The 19851-nt window shown below is 38.3% G+C and overlaps 3 protein-coding genes across 6 annotated transcripts in view; 1 reads left to right on the top strand and 2 right to left on the bottom strand.

Annotated features, from left to right (window-relative positions):
- LOC119793778 (myeloid-associated differentiation marker) overlaps window positions 1-16208 on the top strand; it is a 37168-nt gene extending 20960 nt beyond the window's left edge. The window contains exon 2 of the mRNA XM_038301039.1: window positions 16030-16208. Coding sequence (XP_038156967.1) covers window positions 16030-16100 — 71 coding nt within the window. The 3' untranslated portion in view covers window positions 16101-16208. The remainder of the gene's footprint in view (window positions 1-16029) is intronic.
- On the bottom strand, window positions 5647-15173 carry LOC119793775 (putative protein MSS51 homolog, mitochondrial). 3 transcript variants are annotated; one of them, XM_038301037.1, is made up of 8 exons: window positions 14960-15173; window positions 14517-14593; window positions 13057-13229; window positions 12785-12934; window positions 11351-11475; window positions 10681-11244; window positions 6991-7084; window positions 5647-6718 (listed from the first exon to the last, which is right to left on the bottom strand). In XM_038301037.1, exons 3-8 carry the CDS (start codon window positions 13212-13214, stop codon window positions 6535-6537), a joined length of 1275 nt encoding a protein of 424 aa, XP_038156965.1. In that variant the 5' UTR covers window positions 13215-13229; window positions 14517-14593; window positions 14960-15173; the 3' UTR covers window positions 5647-6534. The 3 variants fall into 3 exon arrangements, with proteins under 3 accessions (XP_038156965.1, XP_038156963.1, XP_038156964.1); XM_038301035.1 differs by lacking the exon at window positions 14517-14593 and having other exon boundaries at window positions 13057-13233; XM_038301036.1 differs by lacking the exon at window positions 14517-14593 and having other exon boundaries at window positions 13057-13224.
- capn15 (calpain 15) overlaps window positions 15998-19851 on the bottom strand; it is a 60021-nt gene continuing 56167 nt past the window's right edge. Inside the window, exon 12 of one of the 2 annotated variants that reach the window (XM_038301032.1) lies at window positions 15998-19302. In XM_038301032.1, coding sequence (XP_038156960.1) covers window positions 19125-19302 — 178 coding nt within the window. In that variant the 3' untranslated portion in view covers window positions 15998-19124. The remainder of the gene's footprint in view (window positions 19303-19851) is intronic. The other variant, XM_038301033.1, reaches the window with a different exon arrangement.

Genomic DNA, 19851 nt, shown 5'->3' with positions numbered 1-19851 from the left:
AGACAATGAGGAAAAAAAGAAAAGAGAAACTGACAAGAAAAAACGAAGAGGAAAGATTGAAGAAAATGTATATAGGTACTTACATAATACACTAAGACACAAACAGAGTAGGCTTTTCTCATGGTGACATGCATTAATAAAATGTTTGTTTTGTTCTTTTTTTTTTCTGCAGTTCCACGTTAAAGTTTGATGCAGCAGCTCTGCTTTTCTGAATGGACCGTCTCCATCTCCACTGTCAGTACAGCAAACCAGGCAGACATTCTTTTTTATAGATTACAGTACACTAAAAGGTTGCTTTGTGCCCTTGTATGCATTTTTAACAGTTTAATTCTGTAAAGACAAAATATGTCTGGTGGTCCAGCTCTAATTTACATCTTTGGCTAAATTGCAGGTTTGAATATTGTAATACTTTCCTATAACAAAATAGACCTGCAGAAAGAAATTACTAATAAAATATTTTACATATGCATAGTTCTATGTTCTATGTAGAGATTTCCCTTAGCTTTGATTGTATGTCTCACAATTTTGTAATTTATCATTGTTCATTAAACTCTGAAAGCTATGTGGCTTTGTTAATATTCTGTCCTAAAATGCGATAAGATGTGCCCTTTTTTTTTTTGAGCACCTGCCCCTTTAGTGGTCTCTGCACGGCCCTGCTGCAGACAATCCTTTCTACTGGTTTCTGAGCTTAAGAACTTCTTGAAAAGAATGAAAGGGAACTGGCCTACAGCTTCAACCAGCAAAGCATAGCACCACAAGGCTACAACGGGGTTACCAATACGGCAGAGCTCAGCTGAGTTCCAACTTCTCTACAATATGTCATGGATACGCCGGCAAACGTGTGTGAATCACATGACAGCAGCTCTCCCCTTTAACAAAACAGAAAGAAAACAAATGATTAGCCCAGAACAGCAACAGCAACCAATGTACCTCTATCTACACTTAGCACTCCTCTACTGTAATTCTCTTTCTAAAGTAAAACAGGCATTAAAGATTGGACTGAACATAACAGCCTCCATTGTTCAGGCCCTGCTCCTTCAACATCTTCCTAAAACCACAGAACCTAACCCTATCCCCTCCAAAGCGAGCCTTCAGATCATCAGTTTGAATCTTTTCGGCGATACAGATTGGGCCCCAGTAGTTCCTCTATCAGAACAGATAATTCTGGGCGTGCTTTCATAGCGCAGTGGTTTATGCACATCACCCACGTATGGAGCACCTTAGGCCTTGATGCAGCCAACCCGGGTTCTAATCTGACCTCTGGTAATTTGCCGCATGTCTCTAACCCTCCCTCATACCCCGTTTTTTGTCAGCCTACTGTCCAAAAAACGAGCCACTAGTGCCGCAAAAAAAGAAAGATAATTCTGCTTTATCAAAAGCATGGCCCCCTGATGGAAGATAGTCGTAATTTTTAAAATGTCACAGAACAAAACAGGGATAAAAGGTCAAGACACAGTAGGGACAGGTGACACAGTCAGCTTCCTTGGGCGCCATCTGCAGGATAAAAAAATAAAATCTATGCATCATGAAACAATCTCTATACATGGCTAATATTTTCCTCTGAAAGACACAGAAATAAAACCTTAATATTTAAACTCTTTGCAGTGATCTGGGCGTATGACCTACTTCTCTGACGCTTGTTTTGGCTGTGATGTAGATGATGCAAGCGTCTTTGGAGTTCTGTCTAGGGCTGAAACAATTACTCAGATTAATCGTGGTTACTCAGTTATTTAAATAATTGTCTACTAATCTAATAAACGATTAATGATTAATTGTTAACTGGAGTATAGACTCTAAAACACGCCTTTAGGTGACAGAAGGACCCACTTAGAGCAGTAATTATATGAAGATCGTAAAAAAAATATATCAGAATCAAGTTTATTGCCAAGTAGGTTTGCACTTACAAGGAATTTGACTTGGTGTTGTTGGTGCAGACAAAAAACAAAATAAGATAGAATATATATATATATATATATATATATATATATATATATATATATATATATATATATATATATATATATACACATATATATACAGAAGCTATATACACACAGTAGACTGTGCGTTAATGTAACACAGAAATCCTGAAGGGGGAGAGAAACATTGTCCAGTGTCACGGGCAGCTCTTGGCCTTGTTGATATTTGATATTTTGCATTCAAGATTTGCATTCAAGATAAAAAAAAAATAAAAAATCTGTCAATAGCTCAATCCAGAACTCCTCAAGTGATATTGTTTGCGTTGCACCTGGTTTAATTTAATTAAAAGTCTTCTTTAAAGAATCTTTGGCTATCCCATTATTAATCCATTAATCGAAAAAATAATGGACAGATGAATCGATTTGCAAATTAATGTTTAGTTACAGCCCTAGATCTGTTACACTTTTCATTGATGGAATGTGAGAGTTTAAAAGAAAAAATGAAAGCCATCAGGAGCAGCTTTCCAAAAGCAAAACAAGGAGGAAAACAGAAAAATAGCCCAGAGCAGAGGTATGTAGACTCTATGGATTTAAAGATGGGGTTCTAATGAGCTAACAGCAACAACAATGTTGTTAGAACATACTGTGTTGCAGCTACTTTATTTTGCCACGTTTGCCAATTTACTTTTGAATCGTGTCCAGACGCAAAGAGACAATATCTGCTGCAGCCATGACAGGCATCTGTTGATGCCGCAGCACTGGCACTGTATCTTTGTATCTTTGCTGGGGCATATCTTTAATTAACTTTGTGTAAATTATAAGTAGCCATAAAAATGTAATATTTCTGTTATATCAGAACAGAAAAAATATGCTTCATCTGACATGTTGGGAAGTGAGAAATGCCTTTACACCATACGCAGCCTGACGTTTATACCAGTCTGTTTATGTTAACGCTGCAGCATCCATCAAGCCATCAAGCAGCAGTAGCAACACATTTACCAAGCAACCATCTCAGCATCTAGATCCTGGTGAGAATACTTGTTAGGTTATTTGTATCCCACAATTGAAAGTTTCTATTGTGGGATACAAATAGCCTAAAGCGTTTCTATTAGAAACAATCTTTTTTAATTTCAGATTATCATATATATACATTATTATCTCTGGGAATTCACACATACACTAATTTTTGGCACTATCGATGTGAAATACCCTGAAAATATCTTGACTTAGAGATCGAAAATGTTTGTCTTCGGACTTGAAGCTGTTTTATTTCTTATAAAAAAAAAAAGATAGAAATGAGTTTGTGTGCTCAGACTAAATCATTGCTATTGATGGAATCTTCATCCTTAGTTTGGCATAGTAACTGTGCCTCTATTACTTGAATAAGACATCATGTGTTAAATATAAATGCCATCTATGTATTCAATATTTATGTGCTTCCTCCAGGTCAGATTTTTACCATGATGAACACGTTAGCATGACTATGCAGAAAACACACAGTGGTACATTACCAGGTGACTATGAACCCATTTAAGTGCTGGGTAAATGAATGGGTATGCCAAATCTTTCTTCAGTTGATTAATAACAAAGCCGAAGAGACTATATTTTTGGAACAAAGGCAGTGTTTAAAAGTTAGCACACAGCTTCAGTTAAAGCAATAAACTACCAATCAGGCTCCAAATCCTGGTATAGTGATAAACTCAGACCTGAACCTTCAGAGGCACATAAAGTTGGTAACAAATCAACCTTCTGCCTGCTAAAAAAAAACCATCTACTGGACTAAAGTCTGAGCAGGATTTTGGAAAAACAAATGCATGCATGCATCTTTAGAATCGATCTCTGCAGCGCTATCTTTACATGTCCTCCTAAAAAAAGAATGGATCAGGCAGCTATAATGGATCCAGAATGCTGCTATCAGTGTCCTTATTAAAACAAAGAAAGTGGAGCAGATCAATTGTGTTTACATTGGCTTTCCGTATCTCCGAGAATAGATGTTGACATACTTCTGTTAGTCTATAATTCACACGATGTCGTAGCATCAAAGTGCATTGCAGACTTGTGGTCAGTGTGTCTTCCACCCAGACCTCTCAGGTCAAATCAACTCAGTATACCTTATAGTTCTGATGCTCCACTAACATGAAATAAAAGTGCTAAAACCTTAATTTGGCTTAAACTAAGATTAAAAACGTATTTGTTTAGGTTTATCTTTGTCCTATCAAAAAAATAATTTGAAGTACAAATTTTTTTCATGTTATTTTCAAACATTTTCTTTCTTTTTTTCTTTTTTTACACTTGAATTCTAGGACTAGTGACCTGTCCAGCGTGTATTCTGTTTTCGCGCATAGAATCCTGAGGAAAGCCAAGCCTCACGGTGACCCTGGCAGATAAGCAGAAGAAAAAGGCAGCTGTGGATGGTTACAGTGCCTCCATAGATATTCTGACCTTGAGTTATCTATTGTGGATACATTCTTTAAAAAAAAAAAAGAAAAATGTAAACTTTTGCCTGCCTAGTCCTTCATAAAAAATACTGTAATATCGATTCAGGCCAGTCACCCGCAAACATCAATAACCTAAAGCAATGTTCAGCTCAAGACTCGGGATACTTTAAAAAATATCAAGCTAATGTTTTGTGACAATAATTCCTCTCAACCATTAAATTCTTACGCTTATTATTGACATTTAATGGCAGCAAGGTGAAGACAAAGGAAGTTACGCCCATATAAATAGGAGTAGTATTTAATGTTGTGTTACACACAAAAAGCAATAATGGACTGAATGAAGTGGATCAATATTTCCTATAAGTATTAAAATACAATTAGATTTAGTCTAATAAAAAAAAAAAAGTATAATAATGAAAAATAATAAAACAGTTCTCCCTTTTGCAAATGATTCCTTCAAGAAGAGTCAGAAAAATAAATAAGTTTCACTCACATGCAACCCACACAAATATTCATTATTTGATTGTATTTGCAAACAGCAGCAGAATAAAATAAAATTTAACCCCAGCATTATTTTTACAGCTCCTCTTTAGTCATACAAGCTGCAGAGGAGTGAAAACTTCATGCCCTTCTTCAGTAAATAGTGAAGAAGGGGATCATTACAAAACACAATGGCTAAAACCGGACAAAGCTAGTGGTAGGTCTAAAGCTTCAATTTAAAGGTATAGTGGAGGATGTTTTTTTTTTTTTTTTCCGGGTGGATCATCAAAATAAGTGGTCCTCCTAAGGGTCAATCATTCTGGTGTTATGTTTACGTAAGGCTGTCCTACATGCTCGTCCCCATTTTCACTTACCGGTGACGAATCTGACATAGTGGAAAAATGGAATTGAATTGAAAAATGGAAAAAAATCTTCTTTTGGAAAATAAGCTTGTACGAGTGATGCAAACAGCAACTTTTAAACAGAGCGTGCATGAGGAGAAATGGGCTCATGCACGCTCTTGCACATGTTTAATAGACGTTCCCGTTTTTTTTTAAAGCAAAGAGGGCAGGTCTTTTCAATAAAGCGTGAAAATCCTTCAATATACCTTTAAATTGTAACTTTTTTTATTGATAAGGTGAAAAAAAAAAAGATGTCTAGGCTTGGAAACTTAAGAGCGTGTTAAAAGCTTATCGTTTCTGTTATTTAGTCTGCCTTTAATTTAGCAGATTCACTGGGACCAAAACTCTTGAGTTGGAAACACTATCATTTTGCCAGCTTTTAGTTTGACAAGAAATTTTTTTTTTTTTATCATCTCTAGTGAGGGTTTTTACCTAAAATGAACAAATAAACCCTCAACAAGGATGTTTTGGGAGACCAACGACTGGTTTTAACCAATCTGCAGATGCTTTGTACCAACAGAGGCCACATAAAAAAATAACAACACAAAAGCCTACTTTTAGCCAGTATGGTATATTTTTTATTTAGTTATTCAGCCCTAAAAATGTAAAGTAAACTAAGTTTGTCTTTTGATTTGTTTTACATTCCTGGCTTAATAATATAATGCCTGTAATACAATACAATCCCATCAATTTGATTCCCCGCAGCACCAGGTCATTAGCTAGCAGCAGCTCAGTGCCTCCAGCTGGCTCTGGCAGTTGATAACGAACATCCCCCCGGACCAAACAATAGAGCATATGATACATTAGCGAAGATCTACAGCCCTGTGAAATGACTGTAATCTGATTCCTTGATCACATCAGGGGTTTCATTAGTATATGATCCACTTTCACGCAGCTGTTGTGAGATTTGTTGATTGGTCTAAGGCACAGAATGAATCAAAGGAAACCATCAAACAATGACAGAACTAATTATGGACTCATTATGAATGTATAACAATGACCCTTTTTATCCGACAGCGTTACCATGGCACGCCCGCAGCGGAGAAACCTCCGTGGCCCTGCTGCTAACATCATCAAAGAAAATGAGCTTCAGGATATTTCTATTGTCTGTCTGATGAAATAGTCTATTCCATCACTATTCAGGGTTTTGTTTATTTCACTTATAATGCAGTGGTAGGGATCCTGTGTGGTATGACCAGGTTCAGTGTCCCTCAGTGAGTGAGACTCTACAACATCTACAGTGTAATAAACTGATTTTCTTCTATGGGTTCCATGGTTAGTAGCTCCTGGCCCCTCCTAGTCCTGTTGAGGCAGAAGCCCCTGGAATTGGACGTAGTGAGAGTTGCAGTAGACGGGGGGCTTGTTTGGACAGGCTTGGACCTGCTCTGGCTTCTGGGAGGTGAACGGATTGGGTCCACTTTCTATGATGTGCACCTCCAGCTCAAAAAGGATCTCTAGGGAATACTTGAGCTCCATTTCACTGTAGAGGAAGGAAAGAATAAAAAAGTAACACATAAATAAATGTGAACAAATACTTTCTGCAGCTTGGCATATCCCTAAATAGAAAGGCACGTTTTTCCCCCTAGCTAATAGTCAACTAAATGTGGGAGAAAGGGCTTTCTCTTTAGAAGAGGTGCAGCATGTAATCATATTTTCATAACTCCAAACTCACATAAATAATTTAGATTGTGTCAGAAAAAAACATTTATTTTCAATGAAAGAGATGTTCAAAAGTACAGGTCTAAAATGTACCTGTACATGGTGAAGAAAGAAGGGATGTTGTAGTCTCTGAGCAGAAGTAAGGTGGGCAGCCATCCTTCAACCAAACCCTGATTGGCATGGAACCCTGGATTAAGAGAAAAAGAAATATTAATCAGGGTTCCTACAGCATAAGGCAAGTTAAATTCAAGACTTTTTAAGACTTTTTAGTTCCACTTGAAATAAAAATTTAAGACCAAATTCACAAGAAACACAAGAAAAATCTGCTTGCGACAACTTAACCCAAAGGTTTATTTTAACATAAACCATTGCACTAATGTTTCAAATATTGAAAAGCTTCCCCTACAGGAAGAAAGCTAAAACACACAAATGACAGATATATTTAAACAATTATTTAACTGAATTCACAAACTTTGTTTTAGAAGGGAACAAAACAAATCAGTTTTAAAGCTACAACATAACCAGTGCTAAGTCCTTAGTATGTTTGATTTGGTGATAAGTGGAGGCGTTGCAGAGACAAGAGTGGAACAAAACTGAGAAATACCGTCTGTTTCTCTGTAACTCGATTTTGACGCTGTGTTTCGTGCTTCGCATGTGCGACTCTCCACTGCCTTAATTCCCATCGTTCCCAGCTTGAATTGCTTTTTGCACAAAATACACTGAGCCTCATGTATGTTCCCTGGCACTGGTTTTAGCCATGGAGAAAACTCTTGGCTGGAGCCAATTTTCATTACATTTACACTTGCTCATATTTTCCAGACAAAAAGTTAATGGTGCATATCCCGAATGTTCCGGCCGCAACAACGCTTTTATTGGTTCCGCTATCAGGACGGAACCAATTAAGGCAAGCCATAATTTTTTTTTAATAAAAAGACAAAAAAAATGGTCAATTTTAACGTTTTATTTAGATTACAAAAATAAATCGTAATAAAATTAATCCTAATTATAATGTTTAAAAAATTAGGACCTACGAAAGACTGATTTAAGACATGTTAATACCAATTAAGGCCTTCATTTTATTTTGAAGAATTCAATGACTTTTAAGACTTTTTAAGGACCCGTGGGAACCCTGATTAATGTATAGGACACCTAGACATTATCTGGTATTATATTTCTTTACATATTGATCCTAATTTCATGACCCCTGTTCTCTCTCTTACTATAAAGATAAAAGACATCTGCAAAACATCATCATCTTTCTTAAGAAAACAAGATTTAACCAAATTTAGATGTTATTTTAAGAGTCATTTTGAGTCCTAGTTATGATGCTTGCAGTTGTAACATCAGAAATTAGGATTAAGAAGAACCTTTTGAAATTGCAGGAAGAGCAGTGAGAGATTTCCTGTAGTGAGTCACACTTTTGCTTTGCACACATGCAGCAAATTACTCTTAAACTAAAAAATTACTTTTGTAACCTTCTTTAAACCTTTCTGTGTATCTCCTCTCTTCTTATAAGTAGATGTGGCCAAATTAGTTTTTCTCATAACAAGCAGACATAATCTAACTTCACGCAGACATGGAAAAAAGCTCCACTAAAGTATGAACTCTGGCAGGAATGCTAAATTCATATAATCTGGTATATAATCCTGTGGCATAATAATTGACAGCTGTCAAGTGGCCTGAAATCTGCTTTAGACTTGTGGCGTGTTTTCCAAGCCGCAGGATGCGCAGCGATAAAAAGTTTGCCCTTCAATCAGATTACTGTGCTCCACAGCCACCATGGCTACAAATCCATCCGGCTTAAATGTCCTTCTTAAATACAATCAACAAATGAACAGGGAAGACAAAACAGTTAGAAATTAGCTCTCACATAACTACGTCGTCAAGGAGAAAAGAGCATGTGGTATCTAAAGCCGCGGGGATTTGGATGTGAATAATGCACACCGTGGTATTATGATGCCAAGGGCTTCACTTCTAGTCATTATAAAAAATTTAACAGCGATTAAGTGTTTAGAGGTTTAGATATCTAGGAGATAAGGTGACAAAGAGAGACTTTGGATCATTGGAAACATTTCTAGGCTCCTCTACTGACTTTAGACATATGGTTAACGGTAATGCTGGATGCAACAGTGTTTTTCTTTTGCTTCATGGCGACAAAGTAGATTCTGTCACCGAGGTGGCATAGCAAAGTCATTAAAATCTGTTAACAAGCCACATCTCTATTTTTCTGGTAAATATCCATTTTCTTTCACAGAACAGTTTATTGTTTTCTTACGGTTTGCATACATACTCTCCTTTTCATTTCTTCTGTCCCACTGCTTGCACCTCTATCATTTAAACAGTATTTTAATGCAGTGCTCTACCAGCTTTGCAGCATGAAATGCGTCCACGTGGCTAGGCTGTTTACATATTGGGTGAGGGACAGCTTTCTTTATATTTAGCTCCAGGAGAGCTTGCAGAGTTAACTCATCTAATGGGGTGAAGTAATGCATTCGGGTCAAGGATTTATCTCTCATTTACAGGTTAAAGTATCAAAGAAAGATTCAGTTTAAAAGATTGAAAGAAAGATTAGTTTTTTGTCATTTGCTGAAAAGAGCACAAAAAAACAGGGAGTAATATTGGTTAGGAGCTGGAAAGACCTAACTTTATGTTTAATTTTTATACTTTTTTTTTAAATAAAAAAAAAAAAAATTGCTGGAAGCACTACATCAAAATGAGGATCTGCATGGATTTTGGACATGCCCTGAATAACCCGAGAGTCAAAGGTTTCCTGTATCCTAAGGCCATTAAGTGATATGCTGAGTATAGTGACTGCAAGCCAAACTCTTTCCCAGTTGCTGCAATAAATCATCCAAATCCCCACTAAAAGCCTGCCACTAATGAATAGGCCAGATCTACTTAGCTAAACATCTTTCACTGTTTCCATTTTCTTCAGGGAAAGCATTTAACAATTTTGGGCCACATTCAAACCAAGATGGCTGTGACAATGAGCCTTTGTCAATCAGAATAAAAGCCATCATTTTATCTTCTCGGACTGTTTTGAAAGCCTTTGAGTTAAATGCGTCCATCAGTCTCGGACGTTGTGGATAAAGATCCAGATGTGTTTGTGGATGTGGGGGTAGCTAATAACAATGTAGGATGCTTTGCAATGCCAATCTGCTGCTAGGAAATCTAGAGCAAGAGCTGTTTATTCAAACTCAAGGTAATGCCCAGTTTATGCTGGATTCTTCAAAGGAATCTAAGGTGTGGTTATAGAGAGGAAGTTGTCTGGTAGTTATAGTCTCAGGCTTGGATGTCTACTTTTTCCAAAAGACGAAATGGAAAAAAAAATCTACAGAACTGTTGTCACTGATCCAGTCTTTGCTGTAAAAATGAGCTTAATCAAAAAGCACAGCTCTTAATTTACCATCTATACCCAGACCCTCAAAGATTACAACTCAAAGAACCAAACCCCCAATGTAAGAGGCAGAAATAAGCCGCATACTTTCCCTACTCTTCTTTTTGAAAGGGGAAATTGATGTTGCTGTTGATGTTGATGTTGCTAATGGTATAATTTTTTTTGTTAAGCAAAGAAAATGGCAGATGTAGAACTTGCTGGTGGTAGAAGTAGAACATCATTCTTTCTAGCATAGAAGCACTTTTAGAATTCCCCAGAATAAAAGCATCTGAAGGAAAGAATGGTTGGACTTCTTTATTGTCAAACCAAAAAACAAAAATGAAGATGTAAAGAACGACTCCGACAAGCTATTTGTTTCTATTCTACGGATTAATTTAAAAACATACCTGGATGAAATCCGACAACAATGTCTGGCTTGGCAGCATCCCCTCTCTCGATCACATCCTCCCAGAACTGATGGTAGAGACTCTTATAGGCACTGATGTACACCTTGTGTTTGGGGCCAAATGCTCTAAGCGGAGGTCTCACAATGGGACCATCCACCACCTCTGGTCCCACCATAACTATCTCAATGCCCTGATGTCCAGGAAACATGTGGCTCAGCTCATCGTAGTCAGTCACTCTGGCTCCCATCGTCTCATTGTGGGACACCCCTACTAGGTGAACTGTGAGAGGCTTACTATATGGGTCCAGGGCAAAATGTCGGATTGCCATACCAACTGTGAGAACCCTAGAAAGGAACTCGCTCTGAATTCTCCATAAGGACTGTCTCAGGTCGTCAACGTCGGGTCGTGTCCTGCTGACATTCTTCCAAAGAGTTGCCATATTGGCACTGGATATGATCTTTTCCAGACTTTGGGGGAGGTCTTCCTGCATGGGAAGCCAGTCGTCCCAGCTCTTCACGTCTGCAGCTGACCTAGACCATTTTTGAGTTGGGATTGGAAGATCTCCTGGAACGGTTGGATAAGAAGGTTATGAGAGATCATGTACAACAAATCGAAGTGGCAGAAAGAAGAGAATACAAAAATATTTACAGATGTACAATTCATTTATTACCAGTGAAAATCAGCCACTCCACCAACCGGTCAATTGCCACCAACCGCAGGATTTTGCACACTTTCTTATGATGAGGCCAGTCCTTTTTCTGACAGTCCTTCGCACAGTAGTACACATTCAAACACCTGAGCGACGACAACAATGGAAAATCTCACTGCAAAAATTAAAACTATTCAACAGTTTCTTCCTTTCCTAGGAATTTGACCAATTATAGATCATCATGATATTAGAATTCTAAGCTAGCTTTGATTTTCCCTGTTAGCATTGTGCTAATAGAATTGCTTAATTATGACTATATGCAAATTACAAGTCATGGAAGAAAACTAAAGCAAAGTAAAATCTGCCCTGAACATGCCATTCCTTTCAAGAAATGTGGTGATTTCAACATTTTACTTTGGAAATGCTTTCTTGGAAGTGGGACTTAGAAGCTGGTCAGAGTTGAAAAAAAAAACATATTTTGCAGAATGCAAAATGTAGGAAAATGTAAGAAAATGCAATACTTTTCTGCAAGACTGCAGAATGCAAATGTAGGAAAATGCAATACTTTTCATGTTTTTCTAAGAAGAAATATTGCAAATCGTGTACTCTTCTCTCCTTCGTCACCATTCTGCTCAACGTTGCGTTGTTTCGTCACAAAAAATCTTACTACAACACATTAAATTTTATGGTTTATAACCCGACAAGAAATATAAAAAAGTTCCAGCTATATAAATATTTATTGAGGTACAACTTATATTTGTTAATATTTACACAAAAAAGAAGGTGTGGCTTCTTTTTAATTAATCTCCAGACCATTTTTACACATTGGATATTAAAGTAAGGAATAATTGTAGAAAAAAATGTTAATGAAGAAGAAAGGAAATGCCTTTCCTGACTAAAACCTCTTTAAGTCGATTTATCTCTTCTAAATATAGCAATAGAAAACAGAGATAATCAGACATGAATTGTTAGATTGTGGGTCACAGAGACCTCAGAGCTATTAAGGGGGCCACATAGCAGCATTAATGGTTTTTCCATACTTCTCTAAATAGTTGCAGCAAACATTAAGCTTAATGCCAAAGGCAGCTGAGGAAATCTAAACGTAAACTTTAAGAAAAGAGACAAAAATAAGGTACAATCTCCCTGAGGTGCTGACAGACAGCATGCCATCATATTTACTTGTTATTCTTACCATCTTCACCCGGATGATGTGATATTTCAATATGCATTTAGCTCCTCTGAAATCAGAGTTGCAGAGAGATGAGTCATAGCATCAGTTTTTGCTATATTTGCTCCGTGGCTACTGTCCACCTCTGCAACTGCTGTCCACACATTTGTTGGCTTATCATTGTGTGGCTGATGCAACAGCAGCTGCTAATGCTTCACACATGACTGCTGTTGGACAGCATCAAAACAATATCCTGCCCGGTGATGACACACAAGCTTTGCACTTACTTCACACAGCGCTTTAGGGTCTGTCCCTCTGTGAGGTGTTCTGGGAGTTTGTTGCAGCCAGTGCAGAACTTGAACGTTTCTTCCATCTTCTGAAACATCTCCTTGTAGTTTCGGAACAGGACTCCTTTAGACTTTCCCTCCACAGCAGCCCTAATGAGAATCAGAGCATAGTCACTTCCAAAACAAGACTTGCATCGGTGGCAAGGAGAGAAAATTTCACAGGAAAAGAACGGGCAATATTTCACTCAGTAATGGTTGCTTTAAGGTTTCACCTGTATTCTCCGTAGTCCTTCATGTTGAGCTGATTGAGAATAACCTTAGAGAGGCCAGGCACATTGGAGTCGAGTGAAAAGAAGCCTGACTGGTCAGAAAAGATGCTGTTTGCTCCGGGAGCATAGGACTGTGGGAGTGCTGGGGTCTGGGATGCCATGTTAGGTCCACTAGGAAAACTAAATAAAAAAATAAATGTCATTTATTTAATAGCAATTTATAAGATCCTAAAATTAAGACATCATCACTTTCTGCTCGTCATAAACCCTCCATTGCAAGTGAATCAATCTGGCGCTGTTCTATAAATACTTTGAAGTTGAGACTGATCATCTGTTGTCTTGAGAAAAAAAATCAAAACAACAGATATTTAACAGATTAACAGGATTAAATCTAAACCAATGTCTGTAAATTTTAGTCCCAAGAGCCATTTTGTTGTTTTTTGATGTTTGATGTTTTGATTAATATCTATAATAGGAAATTTGTTGGCATTTATAAACAACCCCTGAGCAGAGAGACGGGCAGTGCAGAGGCACCAGATGATCCTCCACTGTCATTCTGACCTGATAAATGCATTGCTAATATGAATCCCAGCAAATTCTAACATACTGAGGATAGCAGAGAATGAATGCCTGTCTTTAATGGACTGAATGCATTCTGACAGTGAAACAGAGCCCAGGCAGAGTCAGGCAAAATCCCCTGCATATATCTCAGGCATCATTCTGTCATCCCAGCTGCATGCTCTGGAACCCCCCATACGGTCTGTGATCTCTGTAGGTTGACTTGTCTGATCCGAGAGGACGATATAATCCATAAAGCCCTGCTCCTGGTTCTCTGTTTATTTTGGAACTATGATCTAAAATCACCAAATGACTTTGTTCTCATCTGTCTTTAAACGTCTTTAGATCGATGCACAATTTCTTGCTTTTTGAGATCTTTTAACCTACTTCATGTTGTCAGACTGGTTCCATTTAAGTGAGTTCTTTTTATCGCTAGTTGCATTAAAAAAAAAAAAAAAGTCTGATTTATGCAGTTTAGATCCTCTTTGCTAAAGATTTTGTGAACTACAATTGATTCAAGTTTAACCACAGAAGGAAATGACAGTGTCGTAATTAAACAGATACACTAAATTGCACATTTCTAGCAAATGTTTCTTATTTCAACGAGTATAAGATTTCCCCCAAGCAGTAAAACTGGCTATTAATAAACTCGGCCGGTTGAGATTTCCAAGGCAGACATATTTAATCTCTGCATGTCTGAAAGCCATGCTCATATTTTCTAAAGCAGCCTCTTCTCTGCCATCTCCTCTCAGGTTTCATGATCCAGAGGATAGAAAACTATTGTCACCAAAGCATTATACAAATCTCAAACAAGCTGAACCACTTCCAGTTAAATTCTTTGACTTTTGGCCTTTATGCCCCCTACCATCCCACCCCATGCTATTACCTTTATGTCATGATTTACTTACTTCTTCTAAAAGCAGGAGGGGGTAGAGAGGAGGGAAATATGACCATCTACTCGTGGTACAAAACACTCATCGGTCTACATTTAGATTTTATTGGAAACAACAACAAGGTTCGTTAAAATCTTAAAAGCAATATGAGCAAGATTTAAAACTACATCGTTAGTGAAATAGAATTGCTTGTTTTATCCAAAATCAGCATCAATTTTAAAGTATTAACCCTTATTAATAATTTAAACCTTAAGAGCATCTGAGGAAAAAAACAAATTGTTTCATTTTTCCTATTATTAAAGAGATGAAGATGTCCAATATTTGGACATCAGAACCCTTCTTCTACAAGCAGCTTGCAGCATTATCACATTTTCACCCTGACTTGTGAAGAGTAGCAAGTTGACTTGAGGGATGACAACAGAAAGGCAGAGAGGGAGATCTTTAAATCGTCATACCTTCTCCTCAAAACGAGCTGAGCTCCTTCCAGGTAACTACAGGTTTTTCTCAGATCTCAGTGCAAACTGGATAAAAAACAAACAGAGATAGACAGCTGCTTGTGTTGCGTGTCACCACCTCAGGGAGCCTTGTTGGTGCAGTCTGGAAGACTTCACACACCAGGAGTGGGAGAAGGGAGGGTTAGAGCGCTGCTGTCATCTGAGGTTAAGGGGTGTCTGGTATGTTGAGGGGTGGGGGGGTTGCTTTGGGATGAAGCTGGTAGGCAAACAAGAGGGGAGAGGGAGGAAGAGATAAGGTGAAGAGAGGTGGAGCAGACCAAACAAAAACACCCAAAAAAAAATAACACTCAGGATTAACAAGAGGAGGAAACAGATGTCAAGAAAATGATCAGTATATAGAACAGAGGGATCTCAGGGTAAGTAATTCTGACATCACGTTAGTCCAGATAATTTTAAATGTAACCAGGTAAGCAGCAGAACCAAACAGGCAAATTAAGAAACATAAATGTGCTGGATAAATATGCAACAGCCCAGAAACCTGACTGATCTAGATAAGATCTGTGTGGAGGAGTGGGCCAAAATCCCTCCTGTAGTGTGTGCAAACCTGGTGAAAAGCTACAGGAAACGTTTGAAATCTGTTATTGCAAACAAAAGCTAATTTACCAAATATTAACATTGTTTTTCTCAGGTGTTCAAATACTTATTTAAATAAACAGTTTTAGATAGTCATAGTAGACATGCACCTATATGACAATTTCAGACCCCTCCATGATTTCTAAGTGGGAGAAACAATAATTTAAACAAAACCACCAACACTTCTTTTTAATAAAAAAATTTTTATTTGGTCCATTGGAACCTGAGATTGAAAATTAAACATACAGATTTGTACAGATATTAATAACCCAACCCGCTCCCCCCAAAAGAGATCACTAAAATATATATATCACATTTGTCAGCAATTATGTTATCATTTTTTTTCATCTCTACTGTCATATTGTAATATTTTTACAGAATCAGCTTAACTTTTTTTCCTCTTATTTTAAATGTCTATTTCTTTTTTTATTCTGCAGTTTGTACAATTTACAAGGAGGAAGAGAGCTTGGAGGAGAAAAGAGAAAAGGCATTGTGTTGGCTGGACTGACCACTTCTTCTCTGGCTGCAGCCCTATCACCAGCAGGGGGCGCATCCAACACAATTCAACACAAGAAGAGCTAAACATGACAGCAGAAGAAAATGTACAGAAAAAAAACAAAGCTGAATCTCATTACATTAAAGGTTTGAGGTGCCTTGTCTTTGCAGGTGTCTCAGTGCACGTTCATTTCTTTTCAAGCTTAAACTTTATCACAATCCTTTATCGCGGATGAGCTAATCATCAGTATTTAAATCAATAAATTAGACAGAGCAGCAGGACTGTGACACTCAGTCCCACTCCACAGATGGAGACATGAAAGAGACGCTTCTTTGGAAATCCTCAGCATCGGATTTCAGAGAGAAAACTGAAAGTAAGAAAATGATCAATGTTCCTGCTCCTTTATCTCAGAGTCAATGCAGGAAATATTTAAAGGATTTAAAGTTTGAGTGTACAATAATATGACTACTAATCAATAATTATGAACGCATCAGGAACTTTTCTCATCAGCTTTCAAGTGTTTTCCCCATTACAGAAAGTAATTCCGAGACAAAACTGTAATTAAAAGACAGCCAGTTTTCCCCTTCGACTTTAGTACCGCATTCATCTTCCCATTTCGCTCTGATAAAGCTGCTACGTTGCCACGATGAGGACAAAATCAAGAATGATGGCTTTGACTGCAGAAGCAAGAGGAAAGTAGAGTCCCAAACAACAGCACACATAAAAACAGCTCTCGTTCCTCCATTTGTTCTCCTGGCATAAAACATGCTGCGGCTCAGTTCCTGGAGGCCAAGAAGACGCCTGGGCTTTCCCTGGGCGAACAGAAGAAATCCCTGATCTCCTGAAATATACTCAGCAGCTCCTTTTTAAACAGGCCTCTGGGACAGTTTGAGCTCCTCTAGTGATCTCCAGCTACACTAAAACTTTAAGTGACTCACAGCAAAGCGTGAACAATGGATGCATAACCAGCTAATGCTAAACCTAGAGGTCACCTCCTAAACACTAAGTTTGTAAACATGACCTGAAGTCATCATTTGCATTGCTTCTTTATTTAGCATTATTATCAGACACTAACAGCTACTTAGAGCAGCAGAGACCAAAAGAGACTTCCAACACATTAAAATAACTTCCAACCTACAACATCATAGCAGTTCATGTAAACACGGTATTATTAGGTGCCTTTAATCTTTCTCAATCTGCATTAGGTGGTTAATTATTCAGCTGGTGAAGATTTACTCAACCACTGACAGAAATGTAAATCGATGTAAAAAGCAAAACTATTACAGTCACTTTAGAGGAGATCGAATGACTGATGACCAAACCTGGATGATCTTCGGTTTGATTGGCTCAGGACTGAATGTTGGAACGCTAGTTTTTCAGTATTCAGTATTATAATAAAATCAGAGAAAGCAGAGTTAAGCAGCTATTAAAAAAGGAAAATCGTTTTTGGGTCCATTTGTAAAGCAGTGAGCGAGAGCCAGACTTTGAAGAGATAACGGAAAGGCTAAAACTAATCTCTCTCTCTTATGGAACATATTGGATTTGTTAACACCAGCAGACATGTAGCAGAGTTGAGGCTGGATCTACATTTGGTGTGTAATACAAATAGACTAATGTTTAGATACTAATGCTAACTGGGCTAATTGCTAATGCAAGGATACAGTTTAAAACATCTCGGCAATCATTTTCCTTTTTAAAATCGAAAATCAAAACTAAAAATGTCTAATTCTCATTTTAGACTTCCTACGTTTAAGTTAAATCCATTTCATCGATTAGCATCAGATTCTACTTTCATTTTGGAGTTACTCTGATTAGGCATGCTTTACGTTTACATTTACAGTACTCGTTTCACACCAGAGGGGGCGCACTGCCTCCTTTTATATATATAATCCATATGATTACTAGGTTCTCTGTAAATAGTGTTATGTTGAAAAGCCAATGATGATCTTAAAGCATGTAGCACAGATTTAGTATGAACATCTGTTATGTTTTTAAACCAAAGTGGTTAATTTTAGCAGTCTGCTTTAGTCTCAGCTCCTTTTGGACTAGCAGTTTTACTCCAAACATCCAGGAAAAAACACCAAGAGATATCTTGTAAAGGTGACAAACTAAACTATCCTTTAAATGCCAGAAAATCATTTGCATCTGGAATACTGCTGCTAAAAATGAACCCCAAACAAGTTTTAGAGAGGAGTTCGGTGTCATCTAATGAAAGCAGAGGATTTCTGTACTGTTTCAGCAGTTTTAAATCAAACAGCTCCTGTTTAGTTTGATGGCGTGAGGCGATGCTGAGCACCACCAGCAGCAGAGACATCAGGGAAAACAGAAACAGACACTAAATACATTTTTTTTGAGTGCCTACTACAAAACATTTGCATGACATAGGAAACAAAGTTTGGTCCTGTGCTACATTGCACTATAATGAGGAGAAACATCAGGACAGATTAAACTGTATGGATAATGGCTTTGTCTACAACCTCAGGTTCTCCATAATGGAGAGGCTAGCGAGGGTCAGGCTTTAAAAAAGTTGAAAGAAACGACTTAAACCCAGTGGGTTTGGCTCATAAGGTACCATACTGAGGACTAGTGAACGACATGTGGAGAAAGTGGCTGAATGAGGGACTGGCTTGCAGCCGATGGCTCAGTAGTTTTACGTGATCAAACAAGTCACAGCAATCCTGATGGCTGTTCCTCACAGCGCAAACAGACAGCCTCCTGAAATAGCTTGAATCCTCTCAGGGTTACTGGTCATTTCTTGTGGCCCTTTTCCCCTTATCACATCCTGACATGGCACATCTACTTGGCAGGCGTGCATGATGGAGAAAAAAAACCGACTGCAGTTATGGAGCATCAGATGGAGATCAAACAAATGCCTGTGCAGGCTTCACATTCATGCACACATCCAAAAAACACTAAACAAATCTTCCTTTTAGTTTTAGGGCTCCACACATCACCTCTCTACCCTTGCTTCAGTTTTCAGTGGTCAGACAGGTCATTTGATTAAAGTCTAGGGGTAAGGGGTAAAGTGGGCAGGGGTCATAGAGGCCTGGGTCTGTGCAGGCCATCAATGTCAGGTGTGAGGTGGGGACTGTGGGTGGCCTTAGTGGGAGTCCAGTCACCCAGGGACGCCTGGGCTGCCTTACGGTGGGCGAGGCGGTGGGTGATGGAGAAGCCTGCGTTACCCTCAAGCTGGGAGAGCACCACCAGCACCTGCCTGCAGGAGGAGACAGAGAGCCAAAGATAAACAGCAGGAATTAGAATCATGTCTGAATTAGAGCCTTGAAGGACCAGACTCATGTCTATCAATTGAAACAGTTTTATCATATACACTATATTGCCAAAAGTATTTGCTCACCCATCCAAATTATTGGAATCAGGTGTTCCAATCACTTCCATGGCCACAGGTGTATAAATTCAAGCACCTAGGCATGCAGACTGTTTTTACAAACATTTGTGAAAGAATGGGTCGCTCTCAGGAGCTCAGTGAATTCCAGCGTGGAACTGTGATAGGATGCCACCTGTGCAACAAATCCAGTCGTGAAATTTCCTCGCTCCTAAATATTCCACAGTCAACTGTCAGCTGTATTATAAGAAAATGGAAGTGTTTGGGAACGACAGCAACTCAGCCACGAAGTGGTAGGCCACGTAAACTGACGGAGCGGGGTCAGCGGATGCTGACGCGCATAGTGCGAAGAGGTCGCCAACTTTCTGCAGAGTCAATCACTACAGACCTCCAAACTTCATGTGGCCTTCAGATTAGCTC

The sequence above is a fragment of the Cyprinodon tularosa genome, unplaced genomic scaffold, assembly GCF_016077235.1.
Source record: "Cyprinodon tularosa strain WSP-4 unplaced genomic scaffold, ASM1607723v1 ctg46, whole genome shotgun sequence".
Taxonomy (NCBI): domain Eukaryota; kingdom Metazoa; phylum Chordata; class Actinopteri; order Cyprinodontiformes; family Cyprinodontidae; genus Cyprinodon; species Cyprinodon tularosa.
This window is presented reverse-complemented; position numbering and strand designations above follow the sequence as displayed.

Coding starts and splice junctions, on each gene's coding strand:
- LOC119793775 (XM_038301037.1), bottom strand. CDS start 13,214: ATGGCATCCCAGACCCCAGCACTCCCACAGTCCTATGCTCCCGGAGCA. Junction 11,476..12,784: donor ACCCTAAAGCGCTGTGTGAA/GTAAGTGCAAAG, acceptor GTCGTCGCTCAG/GTGTTTGAATGTGTACTACT. Junction 7,085..10,680: donor TGTTGTCGGATTTCATCCAG/GTATGTTTTTAA, acceptor CTCTTAATCCAG/GGTTCCATGCCAATCAGGGT.